Source organism: Epinephelus fuscoguttatus, linkage group LG19, assembly GCF_011397635.1.
Source record: "Epinephelus fuscoguttatus linkage group LG19, E.fuscoguttatus.final_Chr_v1".
Classification (NCBI taxonomy): Eukaryota; Metazoa; Chordata; class Actinopteri; order Perciformes; family Serranidae; genus Epinephelus; species Epinephelus fuscoguttatus.
In genome coordinates, this window is record NC_064770.1 from 34,514,665 (window position 1) to 34,531,507 (window position 16,843).

At 41.4% G+C, this 16,843-nt stretch overlaps 2 protein-coding genes across 6 annotated transcripts in view; one reads left to right on the forward strand and one right to left on the reverse strand.

The window, feature by feature from the left end:
• Positions 1–526: 526 nt before the first annotated feature.
• Positions 527–9,780, reverse strand: ap5z1 (adaptor related protein complex 5 subunit zeta 1). 2 transcript variants are annotated; one of them, XM_049560678.1, is made up of 18 exons: positions 9,624–9,780; positions 8,045–8,182; positions 7,378–7,558; positions 7,044–7,194; positions 6,817–6,929; positions 6,512–6,686; positions 6,280–6,333; positions 3,891–4,031; positions 3,681–3,718; positions 3,164–3,326; positions 2,844–3,022; positions 2,601–2,743; positions 2,356–2,474; positions 1,781–1,908; positions 1,595–1,692; positions 1,369–1,501; positions 961–1,175; positions 528–878 (listed from the first exon to the last, which is right to left on the reverse strand). In XM_049560678.1, exons 1-18 carry the CDS (start codon positions 9,662–9,664, stop codon positions 605–607), a joined length of 2,484 nt encoding a protein of 827 aa, XP_049416635.1. In that variant the 5' UTR covers positions 9,665–9,780; the 3' UTR covers positions 528–604. The 2 variants fall into 2 exon arrangements, with proteins under 2 accessions (XP_049416636.1, XP_049416635.1); XM_049560679.1 differs by lacking the exon at positions 6,280–6,333 and having other exon boundaries at positions 527–878.
• Positions 9,781–12,817: 3,037 nt separating this feature from the next.
• The window catches only part of card11 (caspase recruitment domain family, member 11), a 40,192-nt gene continuing 36,166 nt past the window's right edge, over positions 12,818–16,843 (forward strand). For 3 of the 4 annotated variants that reach the window (XM_049560663.1, XM_049560662.1, XM_049560664.1), the window contains exon 1: positions 12,818–13,076. Coding sequence is in view for 1 of the 4 variants with exons in the window: in XM_049560661.1 (XP_049416618.1) it covers positions 16,770–16,774 (5 nt within the window). In the remaining 3 variants the exon portion in view is untranslated. Of the gene's footprint in view, positions 13,077–16,619; positions 16,775–16,843 lie in introns of those variants that run through there. The other variant, XM_049560661.1, reaches the window with a different exon arrangement.

The following is a 16,843-nucleotide window of genomic DNA, read 5'->3' on the forward strand; positions in this document are numbered from 1 at the left end:
AGGCAAAGTACAAGCTGATATGAGCTGTAGTTCTTCCTGCCTCCATCTACGTCACTGTGATGTCAAATGACGGCGCTGGATCCAAGAAAAACACATGCTGCAGCTGCAAGCTCAACATTTTCTGTCAATACAGCACGCACTGAGGAATCTGTTGCTTCAATTGACTACATTTACCATCAACACTAATCGGACATCCACATAAAATATAGCGAATTTCCCCTTTAACACACAGGCATATTATATTTCTTTTTTACTTTTACAGTTTGAATTTTATACTTCAAACACTGTGTGATCACACTTGCAGGTTCTCCCTAACCTCTAGTAGTTCAACTGTTTCTGTTGTAACAGAAAAACAGAGCACTTACTCAGGAAGTGAGTTTTTTTTTTTTTTTTAAATCAAATGATCTATTTTCTAAAATTGTATTTTCACTGTATTAAAGAAGAGACACTATATTATACCGAGAGATGTCTGTGTGTTTTGTTTAGATTCCAAAAAATGCTTCATAGTGTCAAGTTTCAATCACATTTATTTACAAAAATAAGGTGCAAAAATCACAAGATTTATTGAGATGCTTGTTTCATGAGAGAATCTCTAAGTGCGAATTCAAAATGATGACGTGTGGTGTGGAAGTCTGTGTGTGAGGTTGGTGAGCGCCCGCAGTCGCTGGGGCATGGCCACGTTGATGTCTCTGTGCCACTGGGCTGTGGTGACATGTGGAGGTGGGGTCAGGACGCTCTGCGCCACACCGGGGGCTTTCAGCAGCGACCACAGCTCCTCGCCTCGCGTTACTATGGCAACAAGGTCCTCTTCATCAGAGCACCAGGCAACTGGAGCGCCTCTAGTTACCGTCCTTAGCTTGGAGAGGAACAGAGACACCCTGAAACAGGAATAAACACAGAATTACATCACAGTATACATGCCAAAAAAGAAATTAATTTATATACGTGTATGGCCGTCACCTGGGTATGAGGTCATGTGATCGTGACGCCAGCTTAGCCAGAGAGCTCATCAGAGTGGTGACAGCTCTGGGAGCAGGGCAAGCCGCTCCAGGTGGTGGGGCAGATGAGGTGATCTCAAACAGCACCGCCTCCAGCGCTTCAAAACAGGAAGTGATGAGCCTCACAGAGCAGCGAGAGTCACATGACACAGAGAGGTACTCTCCCAGCACCCATACCTGAAAGCCAAACAAGAGCAGTGTTATCTTGGTGTCAGGTGTTGGCACAGTTTCGTGTCTGGCGTGATATTTTACCATATTTCAGTACACGGGAAAGGACGCTGAGATTCAACTAAAGCCTGAGATTTGTACAAGATCCAAAATACACAGAGAGGAGAAAGAATCATCCCAAAATCACACACAGTTTCATTACCACGTGTGTGTAGATTTCTTCTTTGCTGTAGACGTTGGCCGTGGCTCCAGCGAACTCCAGCATCTCGTGAGACTGGTCCACTACCAGAGACGGGTGGAGCTTGCACAACCTCAGCAGGTGGCAGCTGAACACCCTGCAGAGACAGAGAGAGGATGGAGCATGTGATGAGGTCAGGGTGAAGACACACAGCAGACTTTAGTTCCACTGTGTGTGTGTTTGGGTTTACCTGTGTATCTCTTTATGGTACTTCGGGATGTTGAGGAGGAGGCTGCTTCTCTCCAGCATCACCAGGATCAAGTGGGCTAAAAGCTTCTCGTCAGCGACCTACAAAACAAGCCCACACATTATGTCACTGATATAAACTGACAGTTGTAGGTGTGATGAATTTGTAAAGAACTTTTAGTCTCTTCACCGTGATCACTGTGTTGAAAAAAATGTGCAACAGCACAGGGACAATCTGGGCACACTGAACAACTCTCGGCCAATCAGCTGTCTCAGCCAGCAGCTCGTGGAGCGTGCTGAGTCGGTCGATTGTGTCACCTGCAGAGGAAGAAAGAAAAGTGAGTCAATTAGCTATGTTTCAAAAGAACTAAATGTACCTGCCGCTTTCCTCTGAACTAACTCTCTTCAAGAGTTCAGCATTACACGGGGTGAGTAATTAATACACAAACAATCATTTAGGGGGTGAAGTATTCTTTCAAGGGTAGTGTTCTGTATTTTAGGAAATACACTTATTTGCTTTCTTGCCAGTAGTTAGATGAGAAGATAGATAACACTTATGTCTGTACAGTAAACACCAGCAATCAGTTAGCCTAGCTTAGCATAAACGGGGGTAAACAGCTAGCCTAGCTCAGTCTAAGGGGAACAAGCTCTGCCAATCAGCACCATAAAAGATCATTTATTATCATCTTGTACCAGGAAAGTAAAATGTAAGACTAATATTTTAATACATTTAATCCATACATACAACTGTGCGACTGTGATTACCTGAGCCTGCTTCTTCTCGAAGCAGGAAGAGGAAAAGCCCTCGGAAAGATGGGTTTCGAAATGCATCAAGTGACAGGAGGGCACGGCTGCCAGCCTCAGAAATGGGCAAACAAGTGGACCTGCAGCACACACATACACACACGTACACACACACACACACCCCGTATGATGATGGAGAAAAAAAATATGAACATAGTCAAATCAGTCTTGTAGACAGTTTTGCTCTGGCTCATGTGTTTGCACACCTGACTTGTAAAACCAGCGTGGCAGACAGACAGGGCAGGTCCAGCAGAGTGTGAAGAAGCTCCACTGCAGTTCCAGCTGTCACCAGAGAGGGGAGCAGATCCAAGAAGTCATCCACCATTGCTGGGCTGTCCCACGCTAAGAACTACAGAGACAGACAGACAGCACAAAGCTCACTCAGTACAATGTGTCCTCAGTAGCCTTCAGTAGGCACATGTATGGTACACATTAGTCTGTATTTTCACCTTCAGCAGGTTTGGGAAGGAGCGTGTGTACTGTGGGACTCGGAGCTGCAGGCTCTCGAGGTTCAGTCGAAGGAAGCGTAGCAGCTCATGTGCCAGGAAGTGGTCGTTAAACAGCTCGGCAGGGAATCGGCCAAACACGAGCTTCCACACTCCCTCGCAGTCCACTGCAGCCACCTCGCCTAGATAGGTTCAAATACATGTTTCAAATGCTTTCAGTGAAGAAAGTTACTGAACTGTCAGTGTGTAAGAACCTACACGCATCAATCCATATTTATGCTTTTGTACATGTGTGATTCAGAGACAGAGAAGTGTACACACACCATGGTTGAGGTAGAACTGAGCTATGGGCAGCAGGACTCGGGCGAACGACAAGTCTGAGCTGAGCCGACCGAAGAGTGCCTTGATGCAAGGGAACGTTCGGAAGACCAGCGAGGCGTCCTCTTCACACACACTGTCCAGGATACACACTGCCTCCACCAGACACTGAGAGAGGAAACAGGACTAGTATAAAACTTGATTACAGAGTTGCTGGGATTATAAGGAAAAAAAAGTGAGCGCTGTGTTTCACTTTTTTCCTTCCTCCAAAAAGTCTCATCTGTGTATTCTATTTTTACTTAAAGTTTCTAGCTAGCCATTTCCTCAGTGGCTTTTTACTCTCAGAAAAGTGACATGAATCTGTTTTCAGTCGTTGCATGTGTAGGTGTTCACTAAATTAGTAACAGCATAGGAACAGAAAAGACAGCAACATTTTCCGCCAAATCAAAAAGAACTGAGAAGTTCACTACACAATGTTACAGGACCTGTAAGATACTGTTAATATATGATACACAGGCTCACCGCTTTCTGCAGGTCTGTGTCTGTCCTTTTGAGTGCCTCTGAGACAAAGAGAAAAACACACATCACAACTGTTCACACATAAAGTAAAATATATTTTACAGATACAAAATAATAGAAGACAACTTTGTTCAAATTCTGGATTTACAACTGCATGATTTACTTCTCTCTCACACACACACTGCACAGTTTACCACACACATGCTGACTCACTGCGATCGCTCTGTTCGATGAGGCGCTGGCAGTACTGGAAAGCCTTCTCTCTCAGGCGCTCCTTTGGAGGGAGCAATCGGCTGGAGGAGGAAGTCGCCGAAACCATGGAAACCACTGATCCGTCCACCTCTGACCGGTCATCTGCAACATGGGAAGGCAGGAACGAGAGGTCGAAACTTTCTCAAAGAAGTGATCATTTATTATAAACAAATTCCACATGAAGTATTCTCAGACTGCCAAATCTGAACAGAAAACAGGGGTTAGAATGTTTTGGAAAGGTTTTAGTTTCTGGAGATCATGACCAGTGCTGTAGTTTACAGAAAAAAGACACTTCAATCAAGACAAACTTCTTATTTTAGCCTCCGGAATCAATGTGCAAGTTAGTGATATAAACAGAAACTTAAATTGATGTAGTCATAGAAAACTGGAAAACTCAAAACCAAGTAACTGATGGAAACAACAGTTTTTGAAACTGGTCCAGTGTTGAGTGAGAGGACTGCAGCTGGCAGCTGCCTGACAAGGAGCAACCACTCGCAGCATGTTCGCTCTATCAATGTACATCCACTGAAAGTGTTTGTTTTAGCCACAGACAGGCTCAGATTAGTATTCTAAGAGTCTGGCAACATGATGGAAAGGATCCCTTCAGAGATAGACCTTCTTGTGAAAGAGTAAGATCCTTTTTGTTTAACCAGAAACAGCCTTGAAATGTCTATCCCCAAATCCACCAGACTGCATTTAAATAAACAGTAATTTTATCAGTGTAAATCACACTTAATTTAAAGTCGACAGAAACAAAATAAAACTCACAGAAGCCATCTTAGTTAGTCTTTCCACTGTTCCAACAATCACCAACTCTGGTTAGGGTTGAAACAATCCCGTAATTCATCCAGTTAGATGTGAAAATATGCTGCCTCTATACGTGCTAAAATTACTGTTTTTTAAATGGAGTCTGGTGTGTTTGGTGATGATTTTGGGGCTGTTTCTGGTTAAACAAAAAGGATCTACCCTTTCACAAAAATGTCTATTTCTGTAGGGATCCTTTCCATAATGTTGTCAGACACTTAGAATAACAATCTGAGCCTGTCAGTGGCAAAAACTAACACTGTCAGTGGACATAAACGGTGTCAACAGGCAATGAGTGGTTAAATCGCAGCCTGTTTCGCAGTTGCCGGCTGCAGCCCTCTCACCCAATATCCATTGTACCGATTTCGTCACTTAGACACAAAAACTGAATACTGAAGTTAACCTTCAAAGCTTTACTTAAACTTGGAGTTGAGGTTTAGTTAAGAGATTATTATAAAGGTTTAGAGACACTTAGGTTAATTTTCCACACAATCACATCCCTTTAGAAAGATTAAAAACTGACTGTTGGGTATGTAACGTAGCACAGGAAATAGTCTTAAGGTGTTTTGTTAGATCGTCCAGAATTAACATAAAATAGATATTTATATGGATCAATGTACTTTGACAGAGTAAGGCATGAACAACAACTCACAGAAGTGTCAAGTGCAAACAATAAAACACATAAAAGAATCTGGCTTGCTCCTCGTACACGTCAAATATGTCTTTAGTACAGTAATATTAATGTCTGAATATCTGAACGTGGTCAAAGTCAGAGCGGCTTATTAGTCATTCATCACAGTGACTCATTCAAGATTACAACCTCGTGAGGAGATTAAAGGCAGTGGTGAAAGGAATTTTCAGATCCTTTACTTAAGTGCAAGCACCAATACTACACCGAAAACACTCCACAAGCAAAAGTCCTGCATTCAAAACCTTACTTAAGTTAATACATCTGATGTTTTCGGGTTAATATTCCTGCTGTATTAATGTGTATGTTGGATTTTACAGCTGTAATTGTTTCTCAAAAGTCAACTTTTTATGGTGTACGAAAAACAGCCCGGTTTTTAGCTTTGTGACGATGCATCATCCAGCTGATCCTCATGGGTTTTTAAAGAGTTTATTTAGCTTAAGAAGGAGGAGAATTTTCTCAACACATAAAAGAACACCTCATCAAATCAACACATCTGAATAACTGTAATCTGTAAAGTAACTAAGGCTGTCAGACAAAATGTTGTGGAGTAAAAAACAAAATACTTGTCAAGTACGACTACCTCAAATCTAAACTAATGTACAATACTTGAGTAATTGTACTTAGTTACATTCCACCACTGATTAAGGGAAGGGTTAAAGATGCACACACCAGTAAAAAAGTAGTTAAGAAGTCACAGATCCGGTTTGTGGTGAGTTTGTTAGATAAAGTGTAAGTCATGATCATATCAAACGTTGTGAGTTGACCTGTGCCGCCCCGAAGTTAAACAGAACAGAAACGTAAGAGTTTACAGCTTCTTGGATGCACGTGCATGCAGGGAAGGTCCACATGTCTTACCGTTAGAAAAGGAGTGGGAGTGGGAGAGGGAGAGGCTGTGCTGCAGCCTCTGTGCTGGAGATGATGAAAACACAGAGCAGGACATCTGAGATCGATGATATGAACAAACCACAGCCACCAAGGTTGATACTTAGAGGCTGATGTTCCTTGTATGTACACAGTAGCTATGACATGAAGTGATGAGCATGGGGAGACAAAACATTGTGGTTTTTATTGGTGGAAAAGGTCGTACCGGTGTCAGCTGTGCTGTTGCCGTTGGAAACAGAGTGGTAGGTGAGGAGCCAATGGCGAAGCATGGAAAAGGAGTAGACGTTCATCCACTGGTCCTCGGTGAAGCCCTGGCCCACACACAGCACGGTGAAGAAATCACTTGACACCGTTCCATCCAGCTCTGCAATCGGCACCGGCTGATAGAGAACAGAAACACAAAAATACACAATAAAGAAGAAAAGGAGAACAGAAAGGAATGTCTACATCTTCTCCACTTTTTGTATTAGTGAAAGAGTTGAAGGCTCAATATGAAAGTGGATTACTGACCTGACGCAACCTCTGCCCTGTGAAGAATCCTCCTGAGGAAGCGCCGCCTCCCTGAGTGATGCTGGCATAACGCAACCAATCCACAAGCTTTTTACTCAGCAAGGTCACGTGATCTGTCAGTCAGAGGCAGAGAAGAACAAAGGATTTTGTGACGGTGGAATCACTTGATCATTGATTAGATGTCTATAGCTTGGCTTTAAATTTACTTTTCCCACTCCGTACGTTACCTTCGGTGAGACACTTGGGGCTGTGTGTGAGAATGGTGTTGAGGATCGGCAGGGTGTGTATGAGCAAGTGAGATGGCCCCTCTGATTGTCGGCTTTCCAGACTGCGAAGGAGCTGAGCGCACAGAGACGACAGGTCAGCCCTGGATCCAGCCTGTTGGGGTGAAAGTTTACAAAAGACAGGGTTAAGGCACCTGAAAACAAAACAAGCTCCTCTGTGTCTTACTCACAAACCATGACGTCTTATCAGACACTAGTAATTTAAGAGGCAAAATCTCATTTACGTGTCAAAATAAATATGACTGAAGCCAAATAAGATATATGCGTCATTTCACACCTGTGAGAGCAGCAGCGCAGCAGCATGGCTGTTCAGCTGACTGATGTTCTCCTGGCTGTAGTTCACATGCTGGCCAGAGGGAGGCAGCGTCTCTCTGAGCACAGCTGAGCCCAGCACCTGAAACTGCTCAGCGGGTGATGAGAGGAGCAATTGAAGCCTCTTCTGAAGCTCTGCGGGCAACCTTTGATGACAACAGAGGACACATATGGCAGGAAATTCTGTCAAGTCAAGACAGTTTTATTTATATATATCCAATATCACAAAGGGCATCTGTACAGCATATGAAAGCCCCTGTCCTTTGACCTGCCTGAGACAAAAACTTCCCCCAAAAAAACTTAAACAGGGAAAAAATGGAAGAAACCTCAGGAGGAGCAGCTGAGGAGGGATCCCTCTCCCACTTGATGGACAGACATGCAATGTGTGTACAAAGTAAAAGCTCACAGTCTGGAGCAGAAATGGAGGAAGATTGATGACTGTGTTTGCCATCTAAGACAGCACGTGAGATCACAACAGGCAGTAAATGGGTGTTTAGAGGAACGAGATGAAGAGGGAGTGAAGAAAAAAGGCGTTGGACAATGATGGAGCAAATTAAATGTGATGAGAGCAGAAAGGTGACTGGACAGAGGGTCGTGAAGGGTGTATGAGAGGTGCAGGCTGGCGCTCTTACGTCCTGATGTATTTGTTGGCAGAGAGGATGAGGTGCAGCCTCTGGAGGGAGTCGACAGCCTCATGGCCGAGCTCCTTCCCCTGGAGCAGCTTGACTAACCTGCCGTAAAACTTCTGCAGCTCAGAATCCTGAATCTCCCTGGAAATGACACACAGAGGTGCAGGTTTTGTCTCTGGAAAGTTCTTCAAGACAAGAATATCAACTGACACAATATTTATAAAATCTATATTTCAACAGAATCAACGTCAAAATTCGACTGCCTGTCCATAAATCCCTGAACAGTTTAGGTCCAAGTTGTCGGATCTCCTGCCTTCTATGAATCTCGCAGACCACTCAGGTCGGTCGGGTCTAGTTTACTGGTTGTTCCCAGAGTAACATCCAAACATGATAAAGCTGCTTTAGATTGTATGCCACTAAAATGTGGAACAAATTGCCAGAAGAGCCGAGACTTGAGGCAATGCGACTAGGGATGCCCAATAATATCGGCACGTCATCAGTATCGGCAGATATGCTTTTTCTTATTTTGCACAATGAATAAATATTACATACAATGAAAAGCATTTTACTTAATGTCTCCATCTGCTGGTGGGCTGTCATGATAAGAGTATGCATGTATAATATGATGTTAATTCCACCACAGAAGAGACTTGATGAGGACTAAAATTAGGTGGGGAAAAAAGTGGATATATTAATACCAGTATCGGTTGTCGGCCAAATGAGATGATATAAATCGGCCTGTGTCTCCTATAAAGCACTTTGGGCTGCCTTTGGGTATGTTACATGCAATATAAATGTAATGTGCTTTTGTGTGTTTGTTTGTGGCTGTGTGCTTTGGTTTATGTTGTGCTTTTGTGTAGTACACTGTCAATGTTTTAGGTTATATGGTTATATCATTGTGTTATTAATTGTTCTTATGTCTTGTTGTTTTTGCTTATGTGCCCTGCTGTGTGCTTTTGTGTATGGTTATATGCTTGCTCTGTATTTATGTGACCTTCTATGGACACGTCATCAATCTACTTTTATCTGTGAATGTTATTTTGTATTTTTACACATATACCACCAACCTGCCAGGGACTGCAGATAAAAATTAGCCTGTATGGCTAAATCTGGGCACATTTACGTGACTTAAGTGATCATGTAAATTAATGTGCACTGTCCCTTTATAAAAGAAATTTACATATAATTGTGCTTTTGCCTTGATCATTAATAAATCCTTTAGATCATTTACCTGGAAAACTTAATACATGTCTAGTGTTGCGAGCTACAGCCTCATAAAATCAACTGTTTCAAACTGAACACTTCTACGACAATTTAAAGGGTCAAATTAACTTAAATAACGTCAATTCTGTTACATTAATTAAAACACAGCAGGTGTGATAATAAAAAATAGTTGTTAGCCGTCCTATCGTTAATATACAACCTTAAAAGTCACGCTACATGTACGTAAAGACTAAGTTTTTGACAGGCTAGCTAGCTTTAGCCTAGTTAGCTTAGCAGCGGAAATGCTAACACTGTGCGGAAACTAGCTAAAGAAGAAGAGCTTAAAATGGCGGACAAAGTTCTTTTGATGTTTCCTTACCTCGCTTGTTTAATTAAACTCTCTGAACCGTGAGAATACATTTTGAAAGATAGTCGGACATTCCTCCTCTCCGCTGTTTCTGTGTGCAGCGGAAGGTAAACAGTGCGGCCGCTAATCGGGTCCTGACTGGAATCACATGACCGCCACTTTAGTTCCGCCTTCACTGTCGTGCTGTGATGGAGCGTCTTCTTCTTCTTCTTCTTCTTCTGACACATCATTCACAAAATCTAGGCTATTTGAAGAGAGGAAGTCAGATGTTGCAACTGACCCAACCCTGGGGACTGTTGCAACCTTATTTTATACAGTCTATGGTTGCAACATGTTAAAAATACATGTCATTTTATTACATAACTTTTGCTTTTGCTTTCCTGTCAGTCAGCACTGTATGCTGAGAATATGCATCGTTGTTCAATAATATGACTGAGAACAAACAGAATAAAATTTCTAATTTAAGATGAATTATTTTGTGTATGACAAACAATAATGGCTTACTTGATTAATGGATCATTACAATGATAAGGTTACGTTAATACACAATAATAATACATTTTATTTATGGGCACCCTTGAAGACACTCAAGGTCACCTTACAGGCAAAGATAGAGAAAATAACAGCAGATTAAAGGAGACAATGAGATAAGGAATAAAGTAACATGAAATCAATCAATCAATCAATCAATCAATCAGTCAATCAAACTTTATTTATATAGTGCCTTTCATACATCAAAAATGCAACCCCACAGCGCTTACCTTAAAAAATAAATCATGACAACAAATAAATACTATTCAGCAAAATGAGTTTTCAGTGAATAAAATTCAGCGTAAATGGTGGATGTGTTTATAGTTACGTAACTCACAGTGACTTGTGTGTAAATGTAGGCTTTGCATTTTAACATAATCTTATTTAATCTTTTTATAATGGCATCAGTATGCCAGTGTAGCAGACAGCAGCTGACAATTTTATTTGTTCAGGTGAACTATAGTTTAATGTAATCAAGATGACCTGTGCTTGTTGGAAAATACTGTCAGTCTGTTTGGCATGTGTGCTAAGCTATCAGCCATGACTGAATCATGTGACACACTGACCTGGACACATGTTAACTATAGTCGCATAAAAGTCAACCAAGTGATGTTTCAAACTAAGGTTTGATCATTTCCTTTAATACCTCCAGAATATTTTTGTCACAGTAAATGCAGCAGCAGATGTTGAATGTGTCCTCTCTCTTGGGGTTGAAGGTGTAACTGAGCATGTGCAGTATGAGTGTCATCACTCCAGCATGTTTCTGATTAGAGGAGTGGGAGCTGTTGCAGCCGTCTCCAGCCTTCCCTAAATCCATTTTTGTCTAATCATATCCAGTGAAAATGAATGTATCATAAGAAAAGCATGTTTTTGTTTTGCTTTTTTCCTTTTTTGATGGAGGACCCACTACAGTGTTACGTCACTTTAAGGCTTTACGTTAGTTAGCCTGCTTCAAATGTCTGTTTCAAATTATTTATTTACTTTACTGACTGATACATCGGTCAGCCAATATATCGGGCCGATATTTGAGGTTTTTTTACTTGTATCGGCATCGGCTGATACGCGCGTGGGTTTGCGGATTTATTTTTCCCTGGCATGATTTACAGACAAGCATCCACGGGCAGCTCTGTGTTGCCGGAAGACCCTGCAGCGCACATGCAACGAATCCTACTGTGTGCAGTAGTTGTTGTTTTATTTATGCTTCAGCTTAAATATTTGTTTATTTTATAAAGACATTACTGGAAGATTTAAGAGCACTGAACTCTTTTTTTTTATTTGAATGTATAATAATAATAATAATGATATTCTACCTGTTCTACCTCAACTTTCCATCTTGTTTTAGTATTTTTTAGTGTTCAATAAATGTTTCTTATTTTAAACTTGCGACCTGTAATATTTGTTATCATTGTGTCATTTTTTTTTATGTAAATTGAGGGAGCAAAAGCAGTATCGGCCCCAAATATCGGCTCAAGAAAATCGGCAGTCCATAATCGGTCATCGGCTAAGGGTGATGGAAAAAAATTGGTATCGGCATCGGCCCTAAAAAATCCATATCGGTCTATCCCTAGTACACATGAGGAAGCAAAATACTACATGTCTCGATGTCGTAATGGTTCATTTTGTTCCTACAAAACTTATCATAACTGTCAGTTACTTTCAGTGCTGAGAAAAAACTTGTGGAGGCCACTTTTCTGTCAGTGATTGATTATGGAGACATTTTGTATATGCACGCAGCCTCCTCCTTTTTACGTAGCCTCGATTCAGTGTACCATGCATCTCTATGTTTTATTACAATCGCAAATTCACTTACTCATCACTGTGTTCTTTATGATTTGGTGGGTTGGGTGTCATTGCATTTGCACACAGCAGCACTGGTATATTTTTATCTATAAAGCAATATTGGTCAAAAGCTGCCTTCTCCTACTCTGCACCTTGGACATGGAACAATCTCCAAAAAGCTCTTAAATTAGAAACACTTATATCCATTGATGAATTTAAGGGCATCATAAAGAATGTGGTGACAGAGACATGTGCTCGTTTCTCTTGTTAGTTGTTGTGTTATTGTGGATTTTTGTGTTATATGTTGTATTTGTTGCATTTTAAATGTGTTTTGATTGGCTGCTGCCTCGGCCAGGTCTCTCCTGTAAAGAGATTTTCAATCTGAATGGGACTTCCGGGTTAAATAAAGGTGAAATGAAAGAAAAATGGCCCCTGTGACTACCATACTATCATTATTGGGCTCCTGATTAATGTGCAGCCCACGCAGCATTTAACTGTTTGCAACTATGACAGTGAATCAAATAAGATCATGATGTGTTTTGAATGTGAAATTGTAAGTCACTGCAGCCATCAGACAGATGGATTAAAGATTATATGGAAATATACTGAAGTGAAGTGCAATTTAGTATTTCCATACTAGAAATATTTGCCTGTCATGTTGATGTCATGCAGCTCGATGTTAGATGAAAACCTCAGAGACAAGAAATAAACCTTCAACTGAGCAATTATAAACTTCTAATGAGTCACTTTGTTAGATTCAGCCACCGTACCTGCTGTCAGACAGAGAGAGCACAGAGTGAGACAGGTCAGAGAGAGAAAGAGAGAGAGAGAGACTGCGGGGTTGCGCTCCTCCTCACCTCTCTGCTGTGAACATGTTATTTCCATCTGAGCTCACACCGCCCGCCTCCGCTCTGTCTCTCTCTGTGCCTCTGTCTGTCTATCTTTCATCTGAGGCACAGTGTCGGGGCCACGGCTCCCATGCGCTCTTCACTCAGCCTACTTTCAAAGTCACCTCTCTTTTGGATAAATGGAGACAACCTGAGCCTCACTTTGGGATTAATGGTGAACAAACCGGTTTGAAGACAAAACAACACAAACAAACTTTGGCCAAGTTTGAATTCTCCCACACTCTTTGGACAACTTAACGCACCACAGGTAGGCAAAAATAACTCTTATCATGATCAGTGTGTTTACGCATGTTGGCTTCAATGTGTTGATGAGTTCAGATATATAGAAATATGTTTTTAAAGTGTCCGGACAGGCGTGTAAACGTGCGTCTGTCGGAGTCGGAATGGAAAAACCGAGAAGCAGAGAGGTGATATTACACCCCATAATATCACCGCAGCGATGACAGCCCGTCACACTGCGTATCACTACAACACACATCCCTCTCACCCAAACTCTCATAAGTTTTTCCTTTCAAAGTGTCTCAATCTCTGAGTTACTGAGTGAGTAAATCCACTCTGTTAATCACTTGTGCACCTGCACTGTGAATGCTGCAGATCCTAATGAACGGCATGTTCCCTTCACTGTCATGTCGGCTCCTAAATTATTAGTTTGGTAACACAATAACTCAACCTCTGTCAGCAGCAGGTCATTATCTGGCAGCATCAAAATGTTTGGGATTCCAGCAGCAGGTGCAGAAGACAGTGGGATCCAGTGAGGGAGGAACAAGACACACTGGCCATGTGCATGCACACTGATGCGACTGTGTTCTGCTTATTCATTACCATTGCATTGATCTGATTTTAAATATCAGTTTTGCTGTGTTGTAATATGACATGTTGAAAGCAATAGAAAGTTATGCACGAGAAAAACTTTCCATTCCACCTCACAACCAGTTTGCTCCAGATACGCTCATTTTTGAGTGACTGATTATTTTCTCGATTAATCGATAAGTTGTTTGGTCGATTAAAGTTCCCCAAAGCCTGAGATTTTTTGCTTTGTCCACAAGCCAAAGATATTCAATTAACTGTCATGAAAGAGCAAAGAAACCAGAAAATATTCACATTTAAGAAGCTGGAATCAGAAGTTTTCGCCTCACAACCAGTTTGTATTAGGGCTGCAGCTATAGGGTATTTTCATTTTTGAGTGATCCATGTGTTATTTTCTCAATTAATCAATAAGTTTGATCTATTAAAGTTCCCCAAAGCCTTTGATGACGTCCTCAAACGTCAGTTAATTGTCACAGAGAAGTAAGGACACCAGAAAATATTCACATTTAAAAGGCTGGAATCAGAGAACTTTTCTAAAAAGATCACTGAAACTGATTAAATGATTATCAAATTATTAATAGATGGCAACTAATCGATTAATCGTTGCAGCTCTAGTGAGCAATTCTTTAAACATTAACCAGAAATCGCTCCATAGAAAGACAAAAGGCTCTTCAGTGTCAAAAACTGTCATAACTGTGACATAAAATACCTATTTTTCACTGTACTGTATGATAATTATAAGATGACTGTGTCCCTTTTTAAAATGATGTAAATTCTACAACTGCATATGTCAGAATTTATTCAGTGGGATCTCCGTCTCTCTTCCCCCTCCGTCCACAGACAAAGCCCACATATCAAATTCCCATAAGCTCCAGCTATGTTGCCGGACAATGGAGCCTTTATGATGGTTCGCACACCTGAACCAATCATATCTGCCTATCAGCCAGCCAGCCAGTCCTCGTCCAGTACACTCACAGTCAGCCTGGACACACACTTGGCCTCTATAGGATCACTGAGCCTTGTCTCACTGACATGGACGCACAGAGATCAAACCTGAAATGTGCAGGAACATCAACAGGTCCAGTGACTGTGCTGATGTTGGACTGTAATCTTCAGTCTGTGGGTCAGTGTTACGCCTCTTAGTTTGTGTGTGGTTAGCTGAATGTGGAATAAATCTGGGTCACTATGATGCTCATACATGCTGAGGTGACATTTCCACTGGGGACTCTTTTCGAAATCATGTTCAAAAACTGTTTTTAGCTGCACTAATCATGTTTAAAATGTGACTAACTGTCCAGCCGTCATATTCAGGCTGAGAACGTGACTTGAGCTGCTGATTCTGCTCTGATGAACTCCAAAAAGAAGTACAGAGGAGCAACAGAGGAGATTCAAATCTCTTTTTTCTGCAGGAAGACCCTTACACCCTTCAATTTACTGCGTCCCCTACTCCCAGTGCTAATATGGAACCCACATCCTCACATATTTGGCATTTCAAAAAACAAAAGAAAAACCAGGGAGGAAACTATTAACGATGTGTCACAGTAACATCACACAGATCATCTCTCACACGGTGTTAAAGTGACAGTGATCATCATACAAACAGTTATCACAAGGAAATCTGAGTAACATCTATATAGAGAGAGGTGACATATAGATAAGCTGCTGAAACTAATACAATCATAATGGAACAATCCACTGAACCATTTCCTCTGAACCGTCAGCTAAAATGGTTGCTCATTCATCACGAGCAGACAGTAGCACACATTTAAATCTACTTTAACCCAAAAACACTGAGTCAACAAAATGTAAGTTATATGCTTGAAGTTACTGCAGGAGCAAAAGCATTAAAGACAAATAAGATATAGGATCAGAAATTAAAAGCAGATGTAGAGATTGAGGTGTATGTGAAGGATACATGTTAAAGACTACTTTAACTTATGTTAGTTATTGGATGCAGATGTTGTAAGGATGCTTGGCTAGTATGTCATCATGTCATCATATCATACAGGTGTTATTTTGGAACCCTGCAAGATGTTGTAGCTAAAAATGTCGGTGTTACGCTGCTAAACTGAATCAACATTAGGAAAAAACTAAATATAAATGCCTTTAAGACTCACAGTTATACACCTGGATCCAAACACCTCATACGCTCTAGAGCAGTGGTTCGTCCACGGGGTCTCAGATTTCTCCTTAGTCATTAGTTCAAGGTCCACACAGTTTAATATATGCAGCATCAAACTTGAGTTTGGCCATGTCGTTGACCTGGTTTTCCGTCTCTGTCAAGTATCTGTCCATAAGTCACTCACTCTACAGCAGGAAACGGCTCTACAAATTAAAAGCTCTGAGCCAGAAATTCACTATACTTCAATATAAAGTGTGTTTTTCACAAAGATGACACGTTCGTGAGTTGATTGCGGGCCATTCTGAGTGAACTCGCGACCCACCAGTTGGGAACCACTGATCTAGAGATCTCAAAAAGCTCACAGTGGCACTGTTTGTAAAGTCATTTGGCTTCTTTAAAGGAACACTTCACTCACAAAATGATCACTTGTATGTCAGTTACTCACCCTGAGTTATGCTGAATTTGTCACATGCCTCTGCTGAACAAAGAATCCAAAATGGAAAAAATTCTTGACGAATGGGAGTAAAAGACGGCCCCCAATCAACAACAGCAAATCAATACCAAAACATCCATTGACAAACCCTCACACAGCTTGTGCAGGGTAATCCAAGTCTCATTCATCCAGTTGTGTGCTCAGTACTTCCCAAACACATGCCTTTTCACCATAGCGACACTACTTAAAACACTTCTGCATACGAGCAGAGCTCAAACGCACACACCTGCCCAGGTACACCAATCATCTGTGCTTGACACTGCTTATGGGGAAGTTTAAATTAGTGAGGCTGTAACAAAGAGACATGTGTTTAGGAAGTACTGAGCATATGACTGGATGAATGAGACCTGGATTATACTGCACGAGCTGTGTGACAGTTTGTCTTGATATAGTTTTGCTGTTGTTAAGCGTGGCTCCATTGTAATCCCAATTCATTACGAAGTTTCTCACTTTTTGGATTCTTCATTCATGGAAGGCATGCCGGAAACACAGAGTTTTCTTCAGAAATTAAACATGACATGGGGTAAGTAACTGATTTACAATGATCGTTTTGCCAGTGCGGTATTCTTTTAATCCCAGTGCCCTCATTTGA

Bases quoted from the DNA above. Each gene is read 5' to 3' on its own strand.
- ap5z1 (XM_049560678.1), bottom strand. From the start codon at position 9,664: ATGTATTCTCACGGTTCAGAGAGTTTAATTAAACAAGCGAG. The intron at 7,195-7,377 runs GTGTGAAATGAC...TCACCCCAACAG, and splicing joins CTGCGCTGCTGCTCTCACAG to GCTGGATCCAGGGCTGACCT. The intron at 3,719-3,890 runs GTGAGTCAGCAT...TCTTTGTCTCAG, and splicing joins CATCGAACAGAGCGATCGCA to AGGCACTCAAAAGGACAGAC.